General features: G+C 46.2%; 1 protein-coding gene and 1 long non-coding RNA gene across 3 annotated transcripts; one reads left to right on the top strand and one right to left on the bottom strand.

The window, feature by feature from the left end:
- Window positions 1-264: 264 nt before the first annotated feature.
- LOC142069734 (uncharacterized) lies at window positions 265-27,242 on the top strand. 2 transcript variants are annotated; one of them, XR_012665685.1, is made up of 3 exons: window positions 265-428; window positions 20,672-20,773; window positions 25,169-27,242. It is a non-coding gene; the product is annotated as an uncharacterized LOC142069734 (long non-coding RNA). The 2 variants fall into 2 exon arrangements; XR_012665686.1 differs by lacking the exon at window positions 25,169-27,242 and adding an exon at window positions 23,381-23,595.
- AVPR1B (arginine vasopressin receptor 1B) lies at window positions 5,842-11,247 on the bottom strand. Its single transcript, XM_048827126.2, has 2 exons — window positions 10,338-11,247; window positions 5,842-6,230 (listed from the first exon to the last, which is right to left on the bottom strand). The coding sequence occupies exons 1-2, from the start codon at window positions 11,245-11,247 to the stop codon at window positions 5,923-5,925; spliced, it is 1,218 nt and encodes a 405-aa protein (XP_048683083.1). The 3' UTR covers window positions 5,842-5,922.
- Window positions 27,243-27,485: the final 243 nt, after the last annotated feature.

Below are 27,485 nucleotides of genomic sequence, written 5' to 3'. Positions count from 1 at the left end.
AAATCAATAAGCAAGGATAATTTGAAGTCTGTGTAAACCCTGTGGCCTGAAGCTGGAGAGAGTAAGAAGCATTATACTCCCATCTGTTGGCGAATAGGGAGCAGGACAACCAGAGAGCTGCTGTATTTGTATGAGCGATTTACCCAGAACTCCAACTGAAGAGAAGCTCCAGAGGGGGAGGAAATCTCTGCCCCCATTTATTGGTGAATAGGCGGAATTGTAACTACAGAGATCTTCTTTTGAAGATCTAGCAAGAATTCCTCCAGTTTGGGAGCAGCAAACTCAGAACTGGTTAGGTAATGGAACTGGCTTAAAAGAAGATCCAGGTGAAAGCGGTTCTTAATTTGTTTCCAGGACTTTGTTTGAAGATCCTGTGTCCTCTTGATTTTCCTTTCCTGGGGATCATGTGTTGTTGAGAAGACATTATGGTAAGACAAGAGACACTGCTAGGTTGTCTGTGGGGTGCAATGCAGAGAGGACCTCTGCACAGCTTGGAGAACTCTGGTGAGGCCACTCAGACCCAGCCACTAACTAAAGCTGAAGTCATTACATCTGGGTTAGGTAGTGGAGCCTTACAGAAGAACCAGGTAGCATTTTCCAGGGGGCTGGAAACAACCCTGCTCAAGTACCCTTGAGACTCTGAAACTGTGACCCACCTCACTGACTCCAAACTGTGAGTGGGGTTTAACAGACGGGGAAGGGACATAGCAAAGGCTATTGGCCTGTAGGGCATTTACACCAGCAGGTGGGGTTAGTAGGTTCCTGCCAAGGTCACTGTGGGAGAGTGTTTGAGTTATATATTGTTGTTGTGTTTTCCCGGATTGATGCTGTGTTCTCTTTCCCCCCAGTGAAGTTTCCCTTGTTTCATTCACAGACTCAGTGCTTTTGAGTGGGGATGTATTGCCTGTTAAAGGCTTCCAGGGGAGGTATTTAGTGATCTCTGAAATTCTGAGTGAGGGCTTGAGCTGATGGTGGTTGGTAGTTTGAAGCAGGACCTTGTATTAATTTAGGTGGCCCAGCAGTATTGATATAATCCAGTCACTGCCCTGCACTAAACCATTTCAAACAAGATTTTGGGTCTGATATGTTCAGTCTTCTTAGTATCATGGCAAACACACCATTACCAATTCTTTTACACTTTTATTAAAGACCCAGAAAAGCATGAGCCACACCTTTCAAGCTCTGTCTCTACACAGCTCTACACTGAGTGCTCGCGTGCGCCCCACTAGCCTGAGTCTGTCCACCAGGGCTGGGAGGCTAGATTTACCCGGAAGGAGCAACATGCTTTTCCCCGGGTAATGCTCTGCAGGAAGACCCTGATTCAGCAGAGCAGTTAAGCAGAGCCTTAACTTTAAGAAGGTGCTAGCATCCTATTAGCAAAGCCCTTAAGCACACGCTTAACTTCAGAAGAGACACATGTGCTTTGGTGAATGTGGATGGAGTTAAATGCTCTGCTGAGTGGAGGACTAAATAATGCCACACATATAGTAAGCTGGCTAGAGCTTTGTCTGCTGTGTAACACCGATGCCTTGAGTAACACGTAAGGAATAAATACCAAATGCTCATGGAAAACCTATTGATTAGCAAGTAACTGCTGAAAATGTGGCAGGTTGCCATCTTTTTTATTCTGTGCTGCTCAGAATTTGGCAAGAAATAAAGCAAAAGAACGAAAGCTTTTGAAGACGTGGGTCTCTTTGCGATAAAGTAGCGTTCTATTTCCGACAAGGATGTGCACTATCTATCCTTGCAGCTGGCAGCAGTTGCAGTCAGAGCAAAGGAACTGCCAGCAGCGACAATACATTTCAAACAGAGTAAAACTTGGGATTTATTTTTTTTTAAATGAAGGGTTTTGAGACTTATCAATTTGTGAGTTCAAAGATTTTTTTTTTTTGTCTTTTTGTCTTCATGATCTTGTTGTTCTGAGTTGTCCCCTGTAGGAAAAGACATGACAGATCAGTTTTTAGACTGTGGGAAAGGATGTTAAGGCTAAGGAGAAATGGGGCTACAGAATTAAAAGGGTAGATGTCAAAAAGAGAGATTGATTTGTTGGTTTTCTTTCTAGAAGAGCTGGCAAAAAGGGAGAGTCGTGATTTGAGGTAAAGGCAACTCAGGGAGAGGTCAGCGCAGAAGTGTAATGTAATCTGATGTATATATGGAGGCTGGAGTTTTCAACAGAGCCTAAGAGAATGATGTGCCTAACTCTGTGGGTGTGGGATACCTATCTAGGGTACGTATATGGCTTCCCAGTACTATTGGCACGCTTCCCAGTCTTTAATGTATGTAGCCTCACAATGCCCCTGTACAGTAGGAAGTGTTATTGTCCCCTATTTTTTTACAGAGAGGCTAAGGCTCTAACTCTCATTGAAATCAATGGGAGTTGAGTGCCTAGGTACCTTTTGAGGGTCTGATCCTGAATGACTTGCCGAAGGTCACACAGGAAGGCTGTGGCAGAGAACCCAGGTAGTCCTAGGCAAGTACGTTAACCACTGAACTGTCCTTCTGTCCTTTTGAAAGTCCCCACCGTAGCACCCCAGAGCACTCCACAAACTTTGCATGGGCCATTTCAAGCCCTTTGCAAGCTTAACTAACTGATGTACAACCTATGCATAATACAGTTTCCTCTTCATCGGCCACTGGGATGCAGCCACCTCTGAGATGAAATGCAGCAGCTGTTTAATAGCACACAGCACCACCACACAACAGCTGATGCCAAGAAAAAAGAATGCTGAATCCATCTGAAATGGCACAATGCATTTAGGGAGGCCGGATCTGTCTAGATTAGTTGGACTTTAGCCAGGACTCATCCACCTAGCCCTTTAAGGATCACAAGTGTTCAGGACCCCAGAACAGGAAAGTCTCCATCTCTAACAGGACAGCATCCTCTGTGGCAGATGGTGCTGGGGCTTATGCAGACTCAGAGGAAAGAGGCCCACCTAGGGAACCACGACTGGTGCTTCCTACAGCAGCAAAGTTCCTTTGGGAAGTTACCCACCAAAGGAGCAGGATGAGCATGTGAACTACTGAGCTCAGACAAAGGTCTCTACAAGGCAGGTTTACTCTAAGCACTAAGGGAAGCTGCACCTCAAAACAAATCTAACCTTTGCAGGGTGGAAAGAGGGAACCCTTTCTTTCTGCAGGGAGGACCAGTGCTTTCCCACCAAGGGATCCCAAAGAAGAGCTCTGTGGAGTTTGACAGCTTGTCTTTTTCACCAACAGAAGATTTTACCCCATCCACCGTTTCTGATATCCTGGGACCAATATGGCGACAATAACACTGCAAACCCAGTGATGGTAATTTCACAGGCCAGCTGAGACTATGTAATAACTTGTGGCCACATACAGGCATCACGTGCATCAGGTAACCTTGCTTCACAGGAAATAGAACGTTGTTTTCATGACCCTGTCATTCTGAGTTGTCCCCTCTTGGAAAAGACATGATGGATTGTTGGTGGTTTGTTTGGTTGGGTTGGGTTGAGTTTTTTGAGAGTCTGAGAAATAGAATAATAGAATCATAACCTCGAGAGGTCTTCTAATCCAGTCCCCTGCACTCAAGACAGGACTAAGTATTATCTACACCATGCCTGAAAGGTGCCTAATGTTGCTAAAGACCAGGAGAAACGGGTCTACAGAATTAATAAGGATAATGAAGATTACCTAAGATCTGGGCATCAGCAACTTGACCACAGCAAAACTGCCATTTGCTTCAAGCTTGTGGAGCGGTACAAAAGAAAAGCAAGGAGCGCTATCGACGGGATCTGCCCTAAAACAACCCATCAGTAGATGGCACACATACAGCCCTGCGCATTGCAGACCCCTGACACAGACATCCGGGGTTCCAGCAAAGTTAGGCGCCAGGCAATAAAGCTCTGCAGCCATCAATTACATACAAAGAACAAACTCACCAGAAGAGCACACGCAGGGAGAGAACTCAACAGGCCGGATTCTCTATTATCTCGTCCCTTGTGCTGTCATTCATGCCAGTGCAATGTCAGTGTGAAATGCCACCATTCTGATCTGGCACCATTTTACACACCCTTTATGTGGGTGTAAATGGCTGCACAAGGGGCAAAGTAACAGTGAATCAGGCTCCTAAACGCTTTGCCTGACTCTCTGCTCGCTTACAATGTTTTTTTACAGCAGTAGATTGTAAGTGCTGTGGGGCAGGGCCTGTCTCCTTGTTCTGTGTTTGTACAGCGCCTAGCACAAAGGGGTCCTGCTCCAAGGCTGGGGTTCCTGGGTGCGACCGTAATTAATAAAACTCCAGTGACCTCAATGGAGTTAGCCTGCAGAGGGAACTCTTTACACCTGCACTGCAGCAGGGGGCAGCGTCACTCACAGCTATTAATAGAATGGGCCGCTAACACACTGCAAAAGGTACATTTTGACCTGGAGGAGCTGAATTTTCTTCTCTCCGGGCGAACCATGTCCATAGGCTGTGTAATTATTTTTAATGAACTTTCAGGCAGGCTTAGCTGAGCTGCCTCTTGCTAATAGCGCCGGCCACTTTACAGGAACTTCAATTGACATCTTATTTAAAAGAAACGTGGAACCATCCCATGGACACCCGGGGAGTTACTCTGGATTGACAGTGGTGTAAATGACAGCAGGGCTTCGCCCTGAGAGCCTGCTCCTGCTCCTATTATAGCCAAGGGGAGTCTGGCCATTGAATTGAATGGCACAAGAATAGACTCTTTGCCTTTAGTTGATCCTGTGATCAGATCTGAGCGGGCATAAGGGCCCACCTATGTGGCTCTGAACTGCCAGGACTGGCTCTAGGCACCTGCAAAGCAAGGATGTGCTCGGGGTGGCATGTTTCCAGGGGCAGCATTCCGGACATCCTTTTTTTTGGGGGCAGTTGCACTCTTGGAGCTGCGCTACTTAGACGGGGCGAGGGTGCAGCACCCCCGGCCACAGTGGGAAGGGGAAGCCCCAGCCCCGGGATGCTGAGCTGCCAGGGCCCAGCTGCTACCTGGGGAGGAGAGGGAGAGTCCTGCCGGGGAGCCGGGGCTGTGCCGCCTTGTGCCACCCCTTATCTTGGGGCTTCTCTGCGAGGCTGGGCAGGGGAGGGGGGAAAGCCCCTGCAGGCGCTGGGAGAAGGTGACATCATTCCCTCTACTTCCAGCGCCGCCTGCGAGCCCCAGCCCCACCTGAGCTTGGAGCGGCAAAAAACCTAGAGCCGGCCCTGTGAACTGCGGCCCCCCAGCATTGGACTGCCATGCCCTCAGGGCAGGGGGCTGGTTTGTACAGCTCAGTGTAAGGGACCCTTCATAGCAATGCACCAAATCCTGCTTTACTCAGACAAAGCGTCCGTTGTAGTCTATAGGCCTGATTCGCCTCTCACTGTCCACGGGTGGAAGCCCATTAACATCAGTGGGCTGACTCCTGCCAGACACCGGTGTGAGAATCAGATCCAAGACTTCAGTGGAAGCTTTGCGTCTGTGAGGACTGAGTAAAAGCTTCAGTGATGCTTGTTTCCACTATATCCACTTCTAGGTAGGACAGCCCTGAAGGTGGGGAGGGGGAAGCCCTATTATTTAAGAGGCGCATTGACCATATCTTTTCACTAGACCGCTTCTCCTGGTGTTTCAGGGGCAGGTGGAAGGGGGACCAAACCTGATTTCCTTTGTGCATGGGAAAGAGAGTGAAAGAGACGCTGCTTCTGCACAGTAGCAAAGCATATAAGGACAAGAGGGACACCGTGGTGCTTGCCTGGTTAAATGCACAAGTTCCAGCAGAATAAAATTCTGCCCGATGCAAAGAGACTTTCCTTCCCCCCCCCCCCCCCCCCCCCCGCACCCCAGGAGGCATCGTGCATGTTCTCTAGTCCCACATCCATTCCAAGTTCGGAGTGACAGGCAAACAGCGAGGAGTATGCAAGCAGGGGCGTGCATCCCACAATGGCAGCTGGCGCAAGCGGTGGTTCTAGAGCACACCCGCCTCCGTCACCGTGTCCTCGTAGGACTGGCCGAAATCTTTCAAGGTTCCCTGCTGCAGCCGGATCCCAGCGGTGGCGGTTCGGTGGCTCTGAGTCAGGATGGTGGTTTTCCTGCTGCAGAGGCTCCCGTTGGAGACTCGCCTCTTGAGGCCAGGCCGGAGGCTCCTGCAGCAGGAGACGTACCACAGCATGTCGTGCAGGAGGTGCCCGCTGAAGAACATGTAAATCCAGGGGTTGCAGCAGCTGCTGAGGCTGGCCAGCAGCACGGTGATGGTGAATGCCACGTTGGTGGACTCTGCAAAGAACATGGGACAAACATCTATGAATTCTCCAGCGGTGCACTGGCGAAGAGGCAGCATGGTCCAGCGGACAAGGCATTGGCCTGTGAGGTAGGTTCTATTCCTGCTTCTGATCTGTTGCGCAAATCACGTCCTTTCCCCTCTTTGTCCGTTTCATCTATTTAAACAATCAGCTCTAGGGGGCAGGGACAGTGCGTTTGTGCAGCACCCTGCACAGTGGGGCTCTAAGCTCAGCTGGGCAGGTGTCACTGGCAAACAAATAATAACAATATCCATGCACATTACAGTGCCCCAACCAGGACTCTGTGGAGATAGCCTGCACCTTTGCGGGTTGAGGCTGTAAGTCAACCTACATGTGGGGTGTGATCTGGCAGCGTGTGGCGTGTCCATCCTGTTTGAGTTCCTAAGTGAGTGCAAAGAAAGCTCCATTCCCATGCCACAAGAGGGAAGAGATGTGCGGGTGGAACCAACAGGAGCCTGTAAATATTGAGACGGGATGTATGATAAGGGCTAGCTGGTGCCTGGCTTTCCATTTACTGGCTGAAACAATTTCCCAAAGCCATTGTGTGTGTTATGTAACCGTAGAGTGGCTTATGACCTCCTACATTTAAACAGTCATCACAGACACCTGCAAACACACCTCCCGGGAGCCTCACCGCACACTTTCAGAGGAAGTGATCTGATCTCAGCAATCAGAAGGCACCTTTTCAAAAGTCTGCAACTGTGTCGACAAAAGCCTGAAAGCCACCCTACGCTGTCTGTTAAAGAACGGCTGGGGCTACACAGCCCCAGCAAATAGATGAGACGCTTTATCCTGCTGTCCAGTATGGAGGTCACTGAAAACAGCGGACACACTCTCCCCTAGCCTTGTTACATGTCGAAACAATGGAGCAGCTCCTGACGTGCATCTTTTCCACTCATTTGGGATTGCACAAGGCCAAGATGTTTGCACTGCATTTTGAGGAGTCTGTGCATGCTGCTGAAGGAGCAGAACTCCTGGCCTTGGCTGGATTTCTAATAACAGCAGTGATTTGGATCTGCAGACTTTTCTCTACAAACCCGACGGGTGAGCAAATGCTAAGCCTTCTCCATTATTTGTTTAACAAGAAAATAACATGCAGGGCCAGATTCCAGCACCCTTACGCATGAAACATATTCCACTCCTCAAACGGGTTCCGTTGAAGTCAATGGACCACTCAGTGAGTCAAGTGCCACCCAGCGTGTGTACGGGTGTCTGGAGCTCAGTGGGAACAGTGTTATTCTGTCCAGACTGATGGTGCAAGCAGCTATTGTCAAGGCCTGGGGAGTGACCATGTTGCTAGGACCAAAGCTTTCCAAGACCCATGAAGTGAGCAGTAAAGCTCCCACTGACTTCAATGGGCTTTGGATCAAGTTTATAGAGGGAGCTTGCTGCAGCATACACAGAAAGGCTCTTGCGGTACAGAGAAAACTGACTAAAGTGCAACTTATCAGCTGCTGTGACACCGGTATATTTTATCAGCTCAAGGGCCCTGAGTCAAAGATTTTTCCACAGGCTTTGGGAGGAGATAGGAGCTGAGCACCAGCCACTTCTTTTCCACCTAGGTTTATCTAAAGTCACCCATTAGCTGCTTTTCTATATCCATGTACAGGAGCTATTCTAATTAAAAGTTTTAAACCAGCAGCTTGAACTCAAAGGATCTGACTCATTTACATTAAGGTCCCTTTTACACTGCTCTAGCAGTGTTAGGAGCCTTAATGTGGGCATGGATTATCTTTACTCCCCTGCCAGAGCAGAGTAAAGGGACTTTGGCGTACATGAGAATCTGGCCCAGGATGGTTTTATTTCTTGAAGGGAACATAGTGCAAAAACTGGACCGGATAAATTCCGGATACACCAGACTAAATCTGAAATAATGCCGTTAACTTCCAGTGGAGTTATTCTGGATTTATGACATTGTAGGAAAGATCAGCATCTGATCCACTGTTTGCTGACCCTGAGTGGTTGTGTAATCCAGCATACCTGACTGAGTGTTGATACATTCAATAAGATTCATTTATCACTACAGGGATCTGATTCAAATGATAAGACAAACTATGAGAAAACATAATTTGGGATGAAGAGGGTAGAATAGAAAACAATGTAAATAATCTCATTTGAATGTTGTAAAGACTTTCATTTAGAAGCTGAAATCCTCATGGACCCTGTGAACGGCAATGTTGTTGTTAGGCATGTAGGAAGATTACAAATCAAGTTCCTGTCTTCTCCTGCTCCAGTGCCTGAAATTAAAGAAAAAAAGAAAAGGAGGACTTGTGGCACCTTAGAGACTAACCCATTTATTTGAGCATAAGCTTTCGTGAGCTACACGAAAGCTTATGCTCAAATAAATGGGTTAGTCTCTAAGGTGCCACAAGTCCTCCTTTTCTTTTTGCGAATACAGACTAGCACGGCTGCTGCTCTGAAACCTGAAATTAAAGACTTAAATCAGTATGAGTAGGTGAGAACTCCTTCCAGTGAAGCAGTTGTTAATTCTATTTCTCTGAACATTAAATAGATACAGATGGTGACTGGAGTTTGGACGGACTGCTCAATGGGAACTGAATTTCAGACACTGTGACTGCTGTGGCTCTATGCCTTAAGGGTGAAATTCACCCTGTGCAGAAAGCCAGCTTAGACACTACTTAAGTCCCTCTTCAGCCTTTAGAGTTAAGTTATGAGTTTTGTGCTGGCCCTTTGCCCAGGGTCTGCATTTCACCCTTACTGAATATCCAGATACTGTTTAAGGTGTGAGGCAGTAAGGGGGAGATCTGCAAAAGCACCTAGAGGATTTAGGAGCACAAGTCCCATTGGCTTTCCCTGGACTTAATTTAATTGTATTTGTTGTATGATTGATTATGTTAGGGTATCTAGAGTCTCGGATCAGAATCTTTATTATTTTACATTAAATAAATACATGCTTCTGACGATCTCCTCCTAAAAATGCTGCTGTCTTTTGCCTCTATATATCATTGTGAAATGTCACCCGTTACAATGACTGTGATGAAGCAACACAGAAAACCGGCTTATGTCTGAAGAACTAGTCGATCCTAAGTGTGGCAAAGCTCTGAAGCAAGAACCGAGAACGCAAAGTATTGCCAACAGATTTTGCATCAGGGATAACATGTTAGCACTTTGCACTGGGATTCTGTTAAATGCATTTTGCAATGGGACATTGGTAACATTTTAAACTCCACAAGATATAAAAAAATGGCATTTTAATTGATTACAAAGAATGGTTTGTTAGAAGTGCGTCTCTGATCAGCTGGGAAATAATCAGCACCACAGTGAAGAGTGGGACAATTTCCCAGCCACTTTTTGGGTCACAGACTGAAAATGGTTGAGAAGCACTATTCCAGGTGTCTGTGTGTGCTCAGAGACACACAACACATGCCTGCACACTGCTCCTTCTAAGCTAAATGGATGATTATTAAAGCATCAGTGTAATAAATTACTGTGTGTGAGAGAGAGAGAGACACCCATCTGGTTTATTTTGTATAAGAAGTGTGCTGTCCAGTCTATGTGGCTGTGACTATGTGTTTGTATCTTTGTTGAATGAATGTGTCTGTGTATGGAAGAGAGTGTGTATATATAGCTTTGTGAGTGAATATGTGAGTATATCTTTGTGACTCTGTGTGTTTGTGTGTGTCAATAATCTCTCTCTTGGTTTGTGATTATCTTTTTGTCTGTTTATCAGGTGTGTGTGAACAATTTTTTTTGCATATTGGAGGATTGAGTATGTGAGTGTTTCTTGTGCTGTGCGTATTCTTTGTGTGTTCTGCGTGAGTGTGTGTGTATTGTATTCTGAATGTATATATGCATTCTCTGTGTTCTGTTTTTGTGTGCAGTCTGTGTGTGCTGTGCCTGTGGTGTGTTCTGAGGGTGTATATATTGTATTCTGCATGTGTGTGTTCTTTCTGTCTGTGTGTGTGTGGGTGGGGGGGGGGCAGGGGTCACTCTTTAGAAGCCAGTGGCTGCCCTGGATGCCCATCTACACACCCTGGCCTGGAGGTGGCTGTGGCTGGCAAACTGTGTGAGGCTCCCCTGCTCTGCACCCCGTCTCTCCCCCTGCCCCTCCATCACTCACCGTCATTGGGGGCGTTCTCGTCCCACACTGACCACATCTGCACACTGAAGAAGGGCGCCCAGCAGGCGATGTAGGCCAGCACGATGACAAAGGTCATCTTCACCGTGCGGATCTTGGCCCTGGAGATGGTGCGTATGCTGCTCACCCGGGAGGCCTGGCCGCAGGGGCACCCCGCTCCCGTCTCTGTCCCGCTCTGCATCTTGCCCCGGAGGTTCTTGCAGATCTCGTGGCAGATGAGGCCGTAGCAGGCGGTGAGGATGCCCAGGGGCAGGACAAAGACACACAGCGTGGTCCAGGTGATGTAGGCCCGGGCGCCCCAGGGGTACCTGAAGTCAGCCCAGCAGTCCAGCACCCCGGAGCCCTGGTGCACCTCCCGCAATGAGAAGATGAAGACCTGGGGCAGGCTGAGGAGGCCACTGAGCACCCAGGTGGCCCCAATCATCAGGTAGGCCTGCCTGCCTGGCTGTTGCAGGGTGCGCAGCGGATGGCACACGGCGATGTAGCGGTCCAGGGTCATCATGATGAGCATGTAGGTGGAGGCGAACATGCTCAGCACCTGCAGGTACTTGACGGCCCTGCAGAGCAGGTCGGGCCCCAGGAAGCGGTAGGTCACCTCCCAGATCATCTGGGGCAGCACCTGGAAAAGCGCCACCCCCAGGTCGGTCAGTCCCAAGTGCAGGATGAAGAGGTGCATCCTGCTCATCTTCTTCCTCAGCCGGTACATGGCCAGCAGCACCCCCAGGTTGCCCACGGTGGCAACTGCCAGGATGGTGGCCAGCACCCCGATCTCGGCCCGGGCTAGCTCCTCATCTCGGGTGTGGAAGAGAGTCCAGTTGAGATCCCCTGCCTGGGTCAGGACGTCCCCAGGGTCACTGCAGGGAGTGCTGTTCCTCTCCCAACCCGGCTCCATTGCTGGGAGAACTGGATGCAGGAGGAGGTGGCCGGCTGGCAAGCAGGGGAAGAGAGCTGCTGGCGCTGGAGACAACCGGGGAGCCACCAAACTTCTTCTTCAAAGAGGTGTGTTTAAGATGAATCCCTCTAGCGAGCTGAGCTGGAGCTGCTCCATTTCTTCATCCCCAGACCCTGGAGCTGGGCATTTCCCCTATTGCATTCCCCAAACCTGAGTGAGTTCTTTCTTTCTCTCTCTCCCTGCTTTCAGACAAGTCCTGAACTAGCTGATGGCAAATCTCCTCTCCTGTTAGGCAGGTCAATTTCAAACCTTCTTCTGGCGTAATTTGATGCAATATCTCCCTGGAGAGCACCTAAATCCCTCTTCTCCCTCTTGTGCTAGCCAGCTCCAAATCTCCTTTCAACCTGGGCTGGTCAGCTCCCAAATCCCCTCCTTCCCCCCTTCTCCCCTGCCGTTAAGTTTCAGAAAAAAACCCCTTTCTTTCTTGTTTTTAAAAAATGCAATAAAAATAAATAAGCACCTTAGAGATGCTCCATCTATTGGATTTTTCATCCAAAGGGTAGATTTAAAGAAGGCAGGTTTCCAGTGTTCAAATGTCAGGTCTTGGTTTAGGTGCTGTAGTCCCTTCTGCATGCAGCCTGCGATGTGTGAACGGCGTCTGGCTTGGGTCTGAGTTTTACAGCCTGGGAGCTGCCTGCCCTCTCCTGCTCCATTCCGCTGCCACCCTGTTGCTGAGCTGCGGCTGGCTGGAGTCAGAGAAGCAGCACACACAGGTGGCTGGCAATTTCCTCCCTTGGGGAATAAAAGAAGATGCCTTGCATCTCTTCTGCTGAATATCCCCGCTCTCTCTGACTTTCCTACAAAGCTGAGATTTCCAGGGCTTCCAACACCACACCTGTTTTCACCACCAGTGATTTATTTGTAGGAAGAGGGAGCGGGACCCCAGAAATACTCCCCCATCCTTAAATTGTCTGTTTCAATGCTTTAAATGTTCAGCAGCCTCCCAGGTAGGGAACGTTTCTGTCCCTTCTCTCACCCTCTTTCAGTGGTTTGCAGTATCACCTGCCAATCACAGCACAGAGCCATATTCCCCCCTTTCCGCAGTTCCCAAACCTTCCCACCCCACCTCTTCCAAGATTTGAGAGAGACAAGGTCAGGGAGGTAATATCTTTTATTGGACCAACTTCTGTTGGGGAGAGAGACGAGCTTTGGGGTTTACGCAAAGCTCTTTTTCAGACCTGGAAAAGGTACTCAGAGAGTCACAACTATATACAAGGTGGAACAGATTAAGCATAAAGAGTTAGCACATTGCAAGAGAGCATTCAGGGTAAAGTGGGCACTTGACAACTCTGCAGTTGTCGGGCAAAGGAGGGTCAGTGTGTTACCGCTTGTTGTAATGAGCCATAAATCCAGTGTCTTTACTGAGTTCTGATTCTGAGTATCCAGCGAAGTTATGAATTTAAACTCCAGGCTCATCTTTTGAATGTGTTGTGCCAGTTTCCTTGGAGGATGAGGACTGAGAGGTCAGCTTGGGAGTGACCCTTTGTGAAAAGTGATCGGCCACAGGTGATAAGGTGTTTTGTCCTATCATTTTTCTGAGTGACTTTATTGGAGAGTGTAGTGATTGTCTCATTCACCCACATAGTTGTTATTAGGGCATTTAGTGCACTGGGTGAGGTGCCATCTACTTCCCAAGACTTTCACAGCTAAGGCACTGATTTTAATCTCTGGTATCAATATACTTTACAGAGGCGGAAGCACAAAAGTACAAAGTAAGGGCCTGAACCAATTCCCGTTAAAGTCAGTGGAAAGATTCTTATTGACTTCAATGCCCTAAGTGACCCAACTCTGCTGTGACTCACTGCATGACCTCCCCACCTCTGTCCCTCCATCTGTATAATGGAATAAGGATACTTACCTCCATTACAAGAATTTTGTGAAACTGGTCAAATATTTGATATCCTAACAAGCCTGGTTAGTCTTCCTAGCCCGAACACTGCAATTTCAGTTTATCAGACAGCCATCCCCTGTCGGATAGAGAGCAGAAAACTGGCTGCTCCACTGTGGCTAGTTCAGAACAACCTAGGAGCCAATCTCTGGACTGCTAGCGGGAGGGTCTGCCAGCAGCTTCAACACAGCCAGCAAAGAAGAACATATCTTCTGGGAATCGGTCTGCAGAGCAGTTTCAGTCTGGGATGACTGTCCAGTCTCCCTTGTCATTGATTTAGGGTTTGTGCTGTGCAGTTAAAAAAGCCTCATGAAAATTCATGGGAGGGGAAAGGGATGTGAACACATTAATAATTTCCATCAGTAGGCAAAGTGCGTTACATATAGTTTGAGCCAAGAGAAATGCAATAGATGACTCAATTAGAAATGCAATAGATTCTGTCAGCAGACAAGTGCCTCAGAAATTACAGTGCCAAAAACACAGATGATGGAGTACTTATCTCCTGTAAGAAGTAGACTGTGTGTTTCTTTCCTGCAGGAGGCGAATTGTGGTCTTGTGGCTAAACCCTGAGGCTGGGTGTCAGGAGATTTGGTTTCTGTGCCCAGCTCTTCAAAATGTGGCTTTGAGCCAGTCACTTCCTCCTTCTGTACAATGGGGATAATAATATGTCCTGCCTCTTGGGAGTGTTGTGAAGTTTTAATTCATGAATGCTTGTAAAGTGGGCAGCAATTCTCTGCTGGAGAATGCTCTGACAGCAGAGCCTTATCTGCATGTGTGCTTTGTATTATTTAGAAGGGATAATTAAGAGGATTTTCCTCAGCTTTGGGGTTTAACGCCCCTTTGCCCCATAATATTCTCTCCCCTGGATTTTCACTTCTTTATTCTTAAGATCCCTTTCCCTCTTTTTCTTTCAAAAACTATTTCTCTCCCTCTTTTCTGCCTGCTGCCCTGATTTTCTTACTTCCCAACTGTGTTTCTCTCTTACTAGGAGCCCTAACAAAATCTTCCTTCTTCGTGCAGACCTGCTCTGAGCAGGGACAGATGACATGGCACTTAAAACGTTGGCCGTCCCCTACAGTCCTCTCTCCCCGGGAGCTAACCACTGCTGTAATTGGTGGAGATGAACCGGGGACGGGGAATTTTAGTAATAACAAAATCCTAGTGTAGACATAATCTCAAAGAGTAGATAGGCCTAAAATGAGACAGCCTCCTCCCCCCTGCTTTGTGCAGATGTGCGGGCAATTGTTTATGTCGCTGGGCCTCGCTGGGCTCCATTCTTGAGGATAAGCAGGGAATTGAAATTTACAAAATCCTGCTGTGGTGGAAAAGGATTCCTTTCAGTGTTAGTACGCAGTTCACTGTCTGTAAAATGGGGATAGTAATCCTTCATTCCTTCCCACCTTTTTTCTGTCTTAACTGTTTAGGGTGTAAAAAGAAAAGGAGTACTTGTGGCACCTTAGAGACTAACCAATTTATTTGAGCATAAGCTTTCGTGAGCTACAGCTCATTTCATCGGATGCATACTGTGGAAAATACAGAAGATGTTTGTTTTTATACACACAAAGCATGAAAAAATACCTCCCCCCACCCCACTCTCCTGCTGGTAATAGCTTATCTAAAGTGATCATTCTCCTTACAATGTGTATGATAATCAAGTTGGGCCATTTCCACTAGCCGTCACCTTCAGCCCCCAACTAAAACCCCTCCAACGCATTATTAAGGATCTACAACCTATCCTGAAGGATGACCCAACACTCTCACAAATCTTGGGAGACAGGCCAGTCCTTGTCTACAGACAGCCCCCCAACCTGAAGCAAATACTCACCAGCAACTGCATACCACACAACAGAACCACTAACCCAGGAACCTATCCTTGCAACAAAGCCCATTGCCAACTGTGCCCACATATCTATTCAGGGGACACCATCACAGGGCCTAATAACATCAGCCACACTATCAGAGGCTCGTTCACCTGCACATCCACCAATGTGATGTATGCCATCATGTGCCAGCAATGCCCCTCTGCCATGTACATTGGTCAAACTGGACAGTCTCTACGTAAAAGAATAAATGGACACAAATCAGATGTCAAGAATTATAACATTCATAAACCAGTCAGAAAACACTTCAATCTCTCTGGTCACGCGATTACAGACATGAAAGTTGCGATATTACAACAAAAAAACTTCAAATCCAGACTCCAGGGAGAGACTGCTGAATTGGAATTCATTTGCAAATTGGATACAATTAACTTAGGCTTGAATAGAGACTGGGAGTGGCTAAGTCATTATGCAAGGTAACCTATGTCCCCTTGTTTTTTCCTACCCCCCCCCCCGCCTCCTCAGACGTTCTTGTTAAACCCTGTATTTGTGCTGGAAATGGCCCACCTTGATTATCATACACATTGTAAGGAGAAAAGGAGTACTTGTGGCACCTTAGAGACGAACCAATTTATTTGAGCATGAGCTTTCGTGAGCTACAGCTCACTTCATCGGATGCATACCGTGGAAACTGCAGCAGACATTATATACACACAGAGATCATGAAACAATACCTCCTCCCACCCCACTGTCCTGCTGGTAATAGCTTATCTAAAGTGATCATCAAGTTGGGCCATTTCCAGCACAAATCCAGGTTTTCTCACCCTCCACCCCACCCCACACAAACTCACTCTCCTGCTGGTAATAGCCCATCCAAAGTGACAACTCTCTTCACAATGTGCATGATAATCAAGGTGGGCCATTTCCTGCACAATATTCTATCTACAACCCAAGATCCATAAACCTGGAAATCCTGGGCGCCCCATCATCTCAGGCATTGGCACCCTGACAGCAGGATTGTCTGGCTATGTAGACTCCCTCCTCAGGCCCTACGCTACCAGCACTCCCAGCTACCTTCGAGACACCACTGAGTTCCTGAGGAAACTTCAATCCATCGGTGATCTTCCTGATAACACCATCCTGGCTACTATGGATGTAGAAGCCCTCTACACCAACATTCCACACAAAGATGGACTACAAGCCGTCAAGAACACTATCCCCGATAATGTCACGGCTAACCTGGTGGCTGAACTTTGTGACTTTGTCCTTACCCATAACTATTTCACATTTGGGGACAATGTATACCTTCAGATCAGCGGCACTGCTATGGGTACCCGCATGGCCCCACAGTATGCCAACATTTTTATGGCTGATTTAGAACAACGCTTCCTCAGCTCTCGTCCCCTAAAGCCCCTACTCTACTTGTGCTATATTGATGACATCTTCATCATCTGGACCCATGGAAAAGAAGCCCTTGAGGAATTCCACCATGATTTCAACAACTTCCATCCCACCATCAACCTCAGCCTGGTCCAGTCCACACAAGAGATCCACTTCCTGGACACTACAGTGCTAATAAACAATGGTCACATAAACACCACCCTATACCGGAAACCTACTGACCGCTATTCCTACCTACACGCCTTCAGCTTTCACCCTGACCACACCACACGATCCATCGTCTACAGCCAAGCTCTGCGATACAACCGCATTTGCTCCAACCCCTCAGACAGAGACAAACACCTACAAGATCTCTGTCAAGCTTTCTTACAATTACAATACCCACCTGCGGAAGTGAAGAAACAATGCCAGCAATGCCCCTCTGCCATGTACATTGGTCAAACTGGACAGTCTCTACGTAAAAGAATAAATGGACACAAATCAGATGTCAAGAATTATAACATTCATAAACCAGTCGGAGAACACTTCAATCTCTCTGGTCACGCAATCACAGACATGAAGGTCGCTATCTTAAAACAAAAAAACTTCAAATCCAGACTCCAGCGAGAAACTACTGAATTGGAATTCATTTGCAAATTGGATACTATTAATTTAGGCTTAAATAGAGACTGGGAGTGGCTAAGTCATTATGCAAGGTAGCCTATTTCCCCTTGTTTTTTCCTACCCCCCCCCAGACGTTCTGGTTAAACCTGGATTTAAACTTGGAGAGTGGTCAGTTTGGATGAGCTATTGCCAGCAGGAGAGTGAGTTTGTGTATGTGTGTGTGTCCCCGGGAAAAAAAAAAAGGGGTGGGGGTGAGAGAGCCTGGATTTGTGCTGGACATGGCCCACCTTGATTACCATGCACATTGTAGGGAGAGTGGTCACTTTGGATGAGCTATTACCAGCAGAAGAGTGAGTTTGTGTGTGTATGGGGGTGGGGGGGGGGTGAGAAAACCTGGATTTGTGCTGGAAATGGCCCACCTTGATTATCATGCACATTGTAGGGAGAGTGGTCTCTTTGGATGAGCTATTACCAGCAGGATCGTGAGTTTGTGTGTGTGGTTTTTGGAGAGGGGTGAGGGGGTGAGAGAACCTGGATTTGTGCAGGAAATGGCCCACCTTGATTATCATGCACATTGTGAAGAGAGTTGTCACTTTGGATGGGCTATTACCAGCAGGAGAGTGAGTTTGTATGGGGGGGGGGTGGAGGGTGAGAAAACCTGGATTTGTGCTGGAAATGGCCCAACTTGATGATCACTTTAGATAAGCTATTACCAGCAGGACAGTGGGGTGGGAGGAGGTATTGTTTCATGATCTCTGTGTGTATATAATGTCTGCTGCAGTTTCCACGGTATGCATCCGATGAAGTGAGCTGTAGCTCACGAAAGCTCATGCTCAAATAAATTGGTTCGTCTCTAAGGTGCCACAAGTACTCCTTTTCTTTTTGCGAATACAGACTAACACGGCTGTTACTCTGAAACCTGTCATTGTAAGGAGAGTGGTCACTTTAGACAAGCTATTACCAGCAGGAGAGTGGGGTGGGGGGAGGTATTTTTTCATGCTTTGTGTGTATAAAAAGATCTTCTACACTTTCCACAGTATGCATCCGATGAAGTGAGCTGTAGCTCACGAAAGCTTATGCTCAAATAAAGTGGTTAGTCTCTAAAGTGCCACAAGTACTCCTTTTCTTTTTGCGAATACAGACTAACACAGCTGTTACTCTGAAACCTGTTTAGGTTGTAAGTTCTTTGGGGCGGGGGCTGTTTCTTGATATGTCCTGATCTCAAAAAGGGGCTTCAAGAAGGTCATGTAAAATACATTATGATTTGTTGTTATCTCAGTCCTGGAAAGATTGGTACAGGTAGAATTTGTATCTCCATGATCACAACAGGTTCTGATACTACAGTGATGGGCATGGTATAAGGAAGAGAAGAGAACCCTAGCACTCTGGGACAGTGGGATTTGTAACTGTGCTGCACGGCTCGTTCTGAAGAAACTCAGTGGATTTTTTTCAGATCCAGGGAAGAGGGTTTTGTTTTGTTTTTGTTTTTTTCTCTTTTGAAGGTCAGTTCTAATTTTTATACACTGATTTGTCAGAATTATTGGTTCAGAGCCAGAACAGCAGGGGTTGTCGCAGCTCAGTTTGAAAATGTGTTAGCAGAGCTTTGAGTTCAGAAGTTTGAGCAACAACTGCTTCCACTATGCCTGTCAGAAACAAGGGCTTATGGTCCTTTACTTTTCTGAGAGCTACACTGAAAACCCAAGAAGAAAATGCTGAGACCGTTAACTGCAGTTCACGCAATTACACTATGCAGTTTTATTAAAGTATCAAATCAAAGTCAGCGGTGTTTACTTCTCACGCTGCATACCATTTAGTGTGTGTATATGTAGAAGTGTGTGGTGGTGGGGGGGGGGGGGGGGGGATTTATCTGTTGCCCTGTAGTTTACAATGCGGATGTTTTCTTTTTCCACTGGCCAATTATTTCAGTTTTGTGTGAATAAAAACTGAATATACTCCTCAATAAACTATTCTGCTGCCATTCCTTGCAGGGAAAAACAAAGCCCGGCCAGTGATGTAAATTGTTGTTCTTGATCTAGGATTTGTAACCTGCAGGTGGTTTGACTGCTATGACTCAGGGTATTTGTGATGTTGCAACGGTTTTGCCTGTAAGAGTCCAATTATTTTCTTAATGAAGGTTTGCAATTTTGCAGTTCACCTCTAAAGGGCACAAGGAGCACAGTTGGTATTTCATTAAAGGTTATTTATATTCAGGAGTGACCCTATGTACAGAAATGGCACATCCCTATAAAATGCCTATCTGAGGTTCTGGAGTTGTTCGAGAGAGGGAGATATTACAGGGATTAATGCAGGTTTTTGCAGTTTAGGATCAGACAACTGATTTTCTACCAGATTTTTTTTTAAAAGTGTAGCAGAGGATGCACCAATGAAAAACCAATGGAAGGTAGAGGTGGAAGGGAAGATCCTGGAGAGAGAAGGATGCATCTAAATAGTTTCAGGGCCAGATTTTGATCTCACTTATATGAGTTTAAACCTGGAGCAGTTCTTTCAAAGCTGGTGCTCTTACTCTGCATTTACACCAGGATAGCTGAGCAAAGAATGTGTTTGTAAAGATATTTGCAAAGGAATGATGCTAATCCACAGTAGACAAATTATCCTCAGAAGGAAGAAATCAAAAGAAGTCATTAAAGAGCGACATTGACTTCAGGGAAATCTTTAAAACAGATCGAACTTAAAACGTAAACACATGTACTCATTGCTTGTTTCTCGTCTTTTTATTTGCCACATTGGCTAGTGTTTTCAAAGCTGTTTTTCAATGAGAGCTTGGTCCCTTTCCTGCTCGTATTCCTTTGTCATTATTCATTAATACCTGAGAAATCTATAGCAGCTTTCATCTGAGACCCTCCGTGCTCTTTACAGTATAATTATGGAATACTTAACTACCGCTCTCTAGTGGACAGAGGCAGAACGGCTCAACTGTGTGTCATTGGCTCTGTAATGAAAGCAGCTAAAAGAGATTCTCCTTTAGCACACGTGATCAGCGGCTCATTCTTTTGGCACTGGAGGATCTGAGTTCTGTTCCTGCTATCACCACAAAGTTCTAGGTGACCACCGTGCAGCATAGTGACCACCATGAAGCACGAGGAGTATTTGGATTTGCTACAATATATTCCTAATAGCAAAGGAAATAGAAAGAATGACTTGCCAAGTGCACTGCTCTTTTGTATCCTCCTCCCCGCTCCTAGTTAACCCAGCAATTTTTTTCCAGTTGTGGCATTCTGGTCCCGCTTATTGCTAGGGTTGTTACTTTATTAGCTCCCTTGTCACTCTCCAAGCTGTGCTCTTTACACAACTCCCTGAAATAGGAAACAGCCTTGGGATGAGGGAGGTAGATGGCATGCTGCAATTGGCAGGCAGAGGGTTAACAGGAAGGCCCATAGTTAGGATTGTCAAGGGAGCAGGGCTGGCCTGGTGATGGCTAATTAAGCCACTCCCCTGAGCTCCCTCTGAGTGGGCTGAATTGATGAGCAGTGAGAGCTAGAAGTTTTATAGGGGAAAGAGAACAGTGCTGGTTTTTGGTGAAGCCCTCCGTCTCTTTGCTAGTCCAGAGAAGGGAGGTGAGGGAGAAATGAATGGGGTGATTTCATACAAAAATGCTCTGGAGGCTGAGGCGGACTTTTCCCTTTGTTTTTAGTACAACGGCATTGCTAATCCTGTTTAGGATGAGTGATAGCCACGTGGCTCTGGCCATCTAGACAGTGCAACACAGAGGTGATTACCTGGAAGAGGCTGACCGGTGAGTAGTGTTCTTGTTGACTTACCAAGCCCCCATAAGCAGATGCATCCTGCATAGTCCAATCTTCTCCCCTCCAGGCAGTTCAGCAAACACAATTTTAAAAAGAGCTGGATGCTCTGGGCTCAAATGAGTGTAGTTAATGGATTTAATCTATTTAGCAGCACTAAGGATCTGACCCCATGGGCTTCAAGGTGAACTGGCATCTGCTGTTAGCACAACAGCACTTCTGATTACCTTTCCTGTCTGAAATCACTTGGCATAAAGTTTCACTGCACATTGTCACCAACTGCAGTGTCCAAATCCTGAGTCTTACGAGCTAATGCAATAATGCACCTGCATAACCTGATGGTGAGGTGTCACTTTTCTACTCTGACGTCCATTGCTAAATGATCCCTTTAGGCAGAGAAGAGAGTGTGTGTAGGGCAGTATCTCCAGCTCCCAAGGGAAGCCCACAGCTGTAACACCTTGGGTTGTGAGATAGCCGATCTCCGCAGTTAAGCACCATTAGGCTAGGTCAATACTTAGATGGGAGACATTCAGGAAGGGTTGTTGGTTAGCCCCCGTAGTGGGTGCTCCTCTCATTTAGCTGCCGTCTCAGAGTAGTGTGGAGGATGCAGTCTTTAAGGTTAGATCTAAAACTACTGGGGTTATTAAAGATCCCATGGCACTGTTGCAAGAGTTGGGTAGGGCTGGGCCTTTGCTTTGGTGTCCTAGCAAAGTCTCCTATGGGTTCTGTCCATCTTCTACTCCTCTACATTCCTCCTGCAGTTTCAGCTGCATGCAATATTTGTCCTTCACCTAAGCCAGCTGTGCCCTGTTGACAGTGCTGTTATAAAAGCTATTGTGTGCTCCAATTTAGTGGTGGGTGTAGGTTGTAAAGCAGCTTGGTGTCTGTAAAAAGGTGTTCTATAAATCAGGGAACAACTGCGCAGTGCATAATTAGCCTTTCTACATTGGTGTCAATTATAAGCATCAGTAAACTAAATAAATCTATAATATAGCTCTCTGCCTACACTCAAATCTATTTCCCAGACCTCTTGTGTGCTGACAATCCTGTCCATCTTGGAGGCCCAATTCGTTTGACTCTTGGGCACTCTGTATTCTGGTGGTACTGGGGTGTATTCCGTTTCCAGCTGAGTTGTGTCCCCATTGATGCTGTCTTCTCACATTCAGGATGGACTTAGCGTAAACAGGCTTTCAGAAATATTTGCACCAGGAGGCTTAAAAAGTCCTACTGCCCAGAGAAACAAATAGTATCTCTTCTTCTTGTTGCACCTAGTCCTTTGCACATCAGATTATTGTGTTGAATCATGTACCAAAAATGAGTTCATACCAAAGCTGTTAGGGAAACACAAATTGTAATTGCAAAGACCATGTCTTTTCTCCATAGGTCTGACAATGATACACACATCCGTATAATGGGATTTCTAAGCTCTTAACGTATGGCTTGTCATGGTAATACCCTATTAGAACAGCTAATTTTCTGACCTTTGTTGTCAATAAATCATTAAGTATAATATGTGTTTTTATTACCAATTTACATCCTGTCCTTTCCCCTGCAAAATACAGAGTTTGGGATCTCTTATGACCCTTAGTTTACAATACATTTGGCAGAAGAATTGACGGCTTTGTTTCATGGCTAGCATAACAGGTTTAATATCTTAATTTTTTTCCAGTTTGATTTTCATGGTTTTTTTTTTTATAACACTGCTATTCAGCCTGTATGTGGTGATATCACACTTCAGTGGATAGCACAAGGCACATTCTCTTGTACCCCATTGTATGTATGTCTTTACCCTTGGTCCTTGACTATCTGAGTCAATGAGAGTTTTGCCATTGACTTAAATGAGAGCAGGACTGAGCCCATAGGGACTGCTCCAATTTCTATTAAGGTCAATAAGAGTGTTTTGATTGACTGCAGTGGGCATTGAATCAGACCCATGGAAAGAGGGTCTGAGCACAGAATTGAGAGCCAGGAATTCGTGAGTACTAATGCCCGCTCCCTATGGAACTTGAGCCAGGAAGATGCTGAGATTTCACGGCATGTAATGACTTTGCCACCTTTGAAAAGTCACATTGCTGATCTCCTGATTCAGTTTCAAGTGCGACGAATGCTTTCCTGCTACCACATGGCGAGGGGATGAGTTTGTGAAGCTTAATGTTCATAAAGTGCTTTCAGGAGAGCACCCATGTAATATGTTCAGTAGCAGGCAAAATAATCTCTTTGTAGGATAGTGATCAATTACAGAGTTTTAATGAGATCCCCTTCGATGTGGGTGTCGTGGAGAATCAAACCCAGGCCAAGGACTTGTGAGACACGCTCCAACTCAAGACCACACGCAATGAGCAGAATTCCGAACGTCTCCTAAATCGAGACGCCTACTCTGGCATAGCTATTAGCAACAGCGTTACTATGGCCATTATCATTCTCCTCTCTGTTACTGGACAGCGTTACCAGGGTCCCTGCAATTATGATAAACTGCCACCTTTGGCTTATAATTATCCTCAGTTTCAAAAGCTGCTGTATTAAGTCCTAGAATTTTATGGCAGTTGTGTGTCTTGTTCTTCTCTAATTAATTAAAATGGTGGTATTGCTTTATTTTAAAGAGCATATATAGGTGCATAAGCAAATGTTAAAGACATAGCAAATACATCAAAGAGAGACATCTCCGGCTGTGTCTACAGTACCGCGGTAAGTCGACCTACGCTACCTGTCAAGGTTCCTCCCCCACTCTGAACTCTAGGGTACAGATGTGGGGACCTGCATGAAAAAACCCCCTAAGCTTATCTTTACCAGCTTAGGTCAAAACTTCCCCAAGGTACAAAATATTACACCCGTTATCCTTGGAATGGCCGCTACCACCACCAAACTAATACTGGTTACTGGGGAAGAGCTGTTTGGACGCGTCTTTCCCCCCAAAATACTTCCCCAAAACCTTGCACCCCACTTCCTGGACAAGGTTTGGTAAAAAGCCTCACCAATTTGCCTAGGTGACTACAGACCCAGACCCTTGGATCTTAAGAACAATGAACAATCCTCCCAACACTTGCACCCCCCCCTCTCCTGGGAAATGTTGGATAAAAAGCCTCACCAATTTGCATAGGTGACCACAGACCCAAACCCTTGGATCTGAGAACAATGAAAAAGCATTCAGTTTTTTACAAGAAGACTTTTAATAAAAAATAGCAGTAAATAGAAATAAAGAAATCCCCCCTGTAAAATCAGGATGGTAGATATCTTACAGGGTAATTAGATTCAAAAACATAGAGAATCCCTCTAGGCAAAACCTTAAGTTACAAAAAAGATATACCGACAGAAATAGTTATTCTATTCAGCACAATGCTTTTCTCAGCCATTTAAAGAAATCATAATCTAACACATACCTAGCTAGATTACTTACTAAAAGTTCTAAGACTCCATTCCTGTTCTGTCCCTGGCAAGAGCAGCACACAGACAGACCCAGACCCTTTGTCCCTCTCCCTCCTCCCAGCTTTTTTGAAAGTATCTTGTCTCCTCATTGGTCATTTTGGTCAGGTGCCAGCGAGGTTACCTTTAGCTTCTTAACCCTTTACAGGTGAGAGGAGCTTTCCCCTGGCCAGGAGGGATTTCAAAGGGGTTTACCCTTCCCTTTATATTTATGACACTACCCCACTCCAGCTACGTGAATAACGTAGCTGGAGTCGACATACCTTAGGTCGAGTTACTGCAGGGTCTACTCCATGGAGGGTCAACGGGGAAAAAAAATCTCCCGTCGATTTACCTTACTCTTCTTGTCGAGGGTAGAGTATGGGGGGTCAACTGGAGAGTGAACTGCAGTCAATTTGGTGGGTCTTTATGAGACCCGCTAAATCGACCGCCGGTGGATCGATCTCAGAGCGTCGATCCCTGCCATAGTGTAGACCTGCCCTTAGGGATACCACTAGATATGCAAAGTGACTCCAAGCATAATGAGAAGTCCATGTGAATCTGCTTATGAAGGTGTGACTTGCAGTATTGGAACCATTTCTCCTAAGATCTTAAGGGTGAAATTCACACCTGTGCAGGATGCCTGAGTATCACTTAAGTCTTGATAATAAGTGCTGCTCAGGCCCTGGGCTGGCCCTCTTGACTGGGGTGGATTTCACCCGTGGTATTGCCAATCCCAAGCAATCTAAAAATCATGATTCAAAACCATGAGATTGGGCTTAATCATGAGAATTAGAAAATAATACATCTTGGTGGGCTTTATATTTCTCTTCTTGTGGCTTGGCTCCATGTGGGCGTGGCTTGGCTCCATGTGGGTGTGGCTTTCACTTTCCAGTTTTCCTCCACAACCACGAGGCCTAGAAACTTGCAGATATTTTTGTTTTGTGGTATTTTTTTAAATGAAATATGAGATTCTCTTGTAATCACAGGTCTCCAGGAGTTGGGACTTTTATAAAAACAGCAAGTATCACAAGTCTCATGAAGAAATGACAAGAGCTGGCAACGCTGAATAGGACCACACGTTCAAACATCAGAGCTTAAAATACACCTGCAAAGCGTATGCTTGAAGGACCGGATCCAAAGCCCCTTAAAGTCCATGAAAAGACTCCCATTGTTGGCAGAGGACTTGGAAATATTCCCTACACTTGTACGGGGAGAAATGCTATCAAATATTGGTGTGATCATGGGGTCAAAACACCAAAGGAACAATAGCCAAGATTTTCAGATGGGACTAGTGATTTTTGGATGCCCAACCTAAGGCACCTTAACCAGAGCTGTGGTCGGTTGATTGGTTAGTTTATTCAGAAAATGCTAGGTTTCAGAGGAACAGCCATGTTAGTCTGTATTCGCAAAAAGAAATGATGAGCATCTGTTCTCTGAAAATTGGGGGTCCTTTGGGGTACGTCAGGTTGGGCACCCAAAATCACCAGCTGCTCTTGGAAAATCTCAGCTGACATTTATTGGCACGCTAGTGAATGTCCAACTGTACCTTCCCTCCCCCTGTAAGTCCCCCCAGAGCAACACTGACTTGCTCCGATGATTCACTCTGCCATTAACAAATGGTTGTTATGCTGATCTAGCCAGGCTGGCTACATGATAGCCAATTTGTTTCTGTGCTATTCTTCCATCTGCCAGTCGCAACTGCAGCTTATTTGTTTTACTTACAGAGCATATGATGTGCTGAGAAAAGATAGATATAATGAAATCGGCCAGAGTCCCTGGAGTGAATCTGGAATGATCTATTAATTTGCCAGCCAACTGTACAATATCTATTCTAGCTTAGCAAGGAACCTGTACTGAATGCCCATTCAAGCTGCAGCTTTCCCTTTGCATCTCCCCTGCTCTCTTCAACTATTTTAGGCTTTTGGGATAAAATCATTAAGTCATGGGCAGGATTAGGTGACAAATGGCAAAGGTGCTGTACTTGCTGGCTTCATTTTTCACCTCATGTCCCATTGACAAACTGTTGGTTGTGTGTGAATGCTGCGCAGGAATGATGGGGGAAGTCAGCAGCATGGAGTATTTGTTCCCCAGAGCAATTTCAGCAATGCTGTATAAGCTTTCCGCATCCCGACTCCCCTTGAGCGAGGAGTTGTCGTTCCATCTGTGGCATCTTTAAAGATTGCCAGCTGTGGTGTTGTCTCCTGTTGATGCTTAAATAAGAACTAGATCTAGGCCACACAACTTGGTTCAGACAGGCATCAGATGATGATCTGGGGGGAGACTTGAGGGGGAGATTTTGGATGTCTGACAACCGGAGGCCCCTTTGAAAAATCCTAGATTTGCTTGCCTGTAGCTAACTATATTTTAGATCATATGCACAGAATTCTGATACCCCAGGAACTGCATCTATCTGCCTGGTAACTACTTTATTATGAAGCCAGCCCACAAATTGGCAATGTAAGTCCTCTGTGCGTCTGGTCCCGTCACGTACAAGAGTATGGCATATTCCCCCTCCCTGGTCTCTCTGCAGTGCCACATGCTTCCAGGAACATACATTCCAGTGCTTACTGATACACCAGGAATACTGTAAGAAATCAGATCACTTTTGTCTCCGACTTTTCATTTGCTTTCTATGATGGGATGAAATTATGAAGTCAAGGGAGGCACCCAGCTGAGACAGCTGCCTCTCAAGAGCAACAAAAAGCCTGTCTCGGATACTTCCTTTCCTTATTGGAAGCCAAAAGGATGAGATGTAGACCTGGGATTTGATGCGCAGCTGCCATTGTTGTTCATTGTTTGGCCTGAACAGTACTTGTATGTCCCTTTCACACGAGAACCTTTTCTGCCACATCTATGTCAGAAGCAGGTACATTTCTAAAGAGAGCCTGAAGGCTGAGCAGGACGGGCTCTAGGCACCAGCAAAGCAAGCACGTGCTTGGGGCAGCATTTCGGCCATCCTTTTTCTGCTTGGGCAGTTGCGCTCTGGGAGCTTAGTCCTATTTCTTGTTCAGCCGATCGCTAAGAGAAACAAGTTTCTTTACTTTTACGGGAGATAATGCTGCTGGCTTCTTATTTATGTCACCTGAAACTGAGAACAGGTGTTCGCATGGCACTTTTGTAGCCGGCATTGCAAGGTATTTATGTGCCAGATCTGCTAAACATTCCGTATGCCCCTTCATGCTTCAGCCACCATTCCAGAGAACGTGCTTCCGTGCTGATGACACTCTTTAAAAAAAAAAATAATGTGTTAATTAAAGTTGTGACTGAACTCCTTGGGGGAGAATTGTATGTTTCCTTCTCTGT

Source organism: Caretta caretta, chromosome 21 (genome assembly GCF_965140235.1).
Source record: "Caretta caretta isolate rCarCar2 chromosome 21, rCarCar1.hap1, whole genome shotgun sequence".
Classification (NCBI taxonomy): domain Eukaryota; kingdom Metazoa; phylum Chordata; order Testudines; family Cheloniidae; genus Caretta; species Caretta caretta.
The sequence above is the reverse complement of the archived record's forward strand: the minus strand, read 5'-3'. Positions and strand labels throughout refer to the sequence as shown.

What these genes read in the sequence shown, in the direction of transcription:
- AVPR1B (XM_048827126.2), bottom strand. Translation starts at nt 11,247, where the DNA reads ATGGAGCCGGGTTGGGAGAGGAACAGCACTCCCTGCAGTGACCCTGGG. An exon ending in CGAGAACGCCCCCAATGACG is followed by an intron (nt 6,231 to 10,337) that starts GTGAGTGATGGA and finishes TGTTCTTTGCAG; the next exon opens with AGTCCACCAACGTGGCATTC.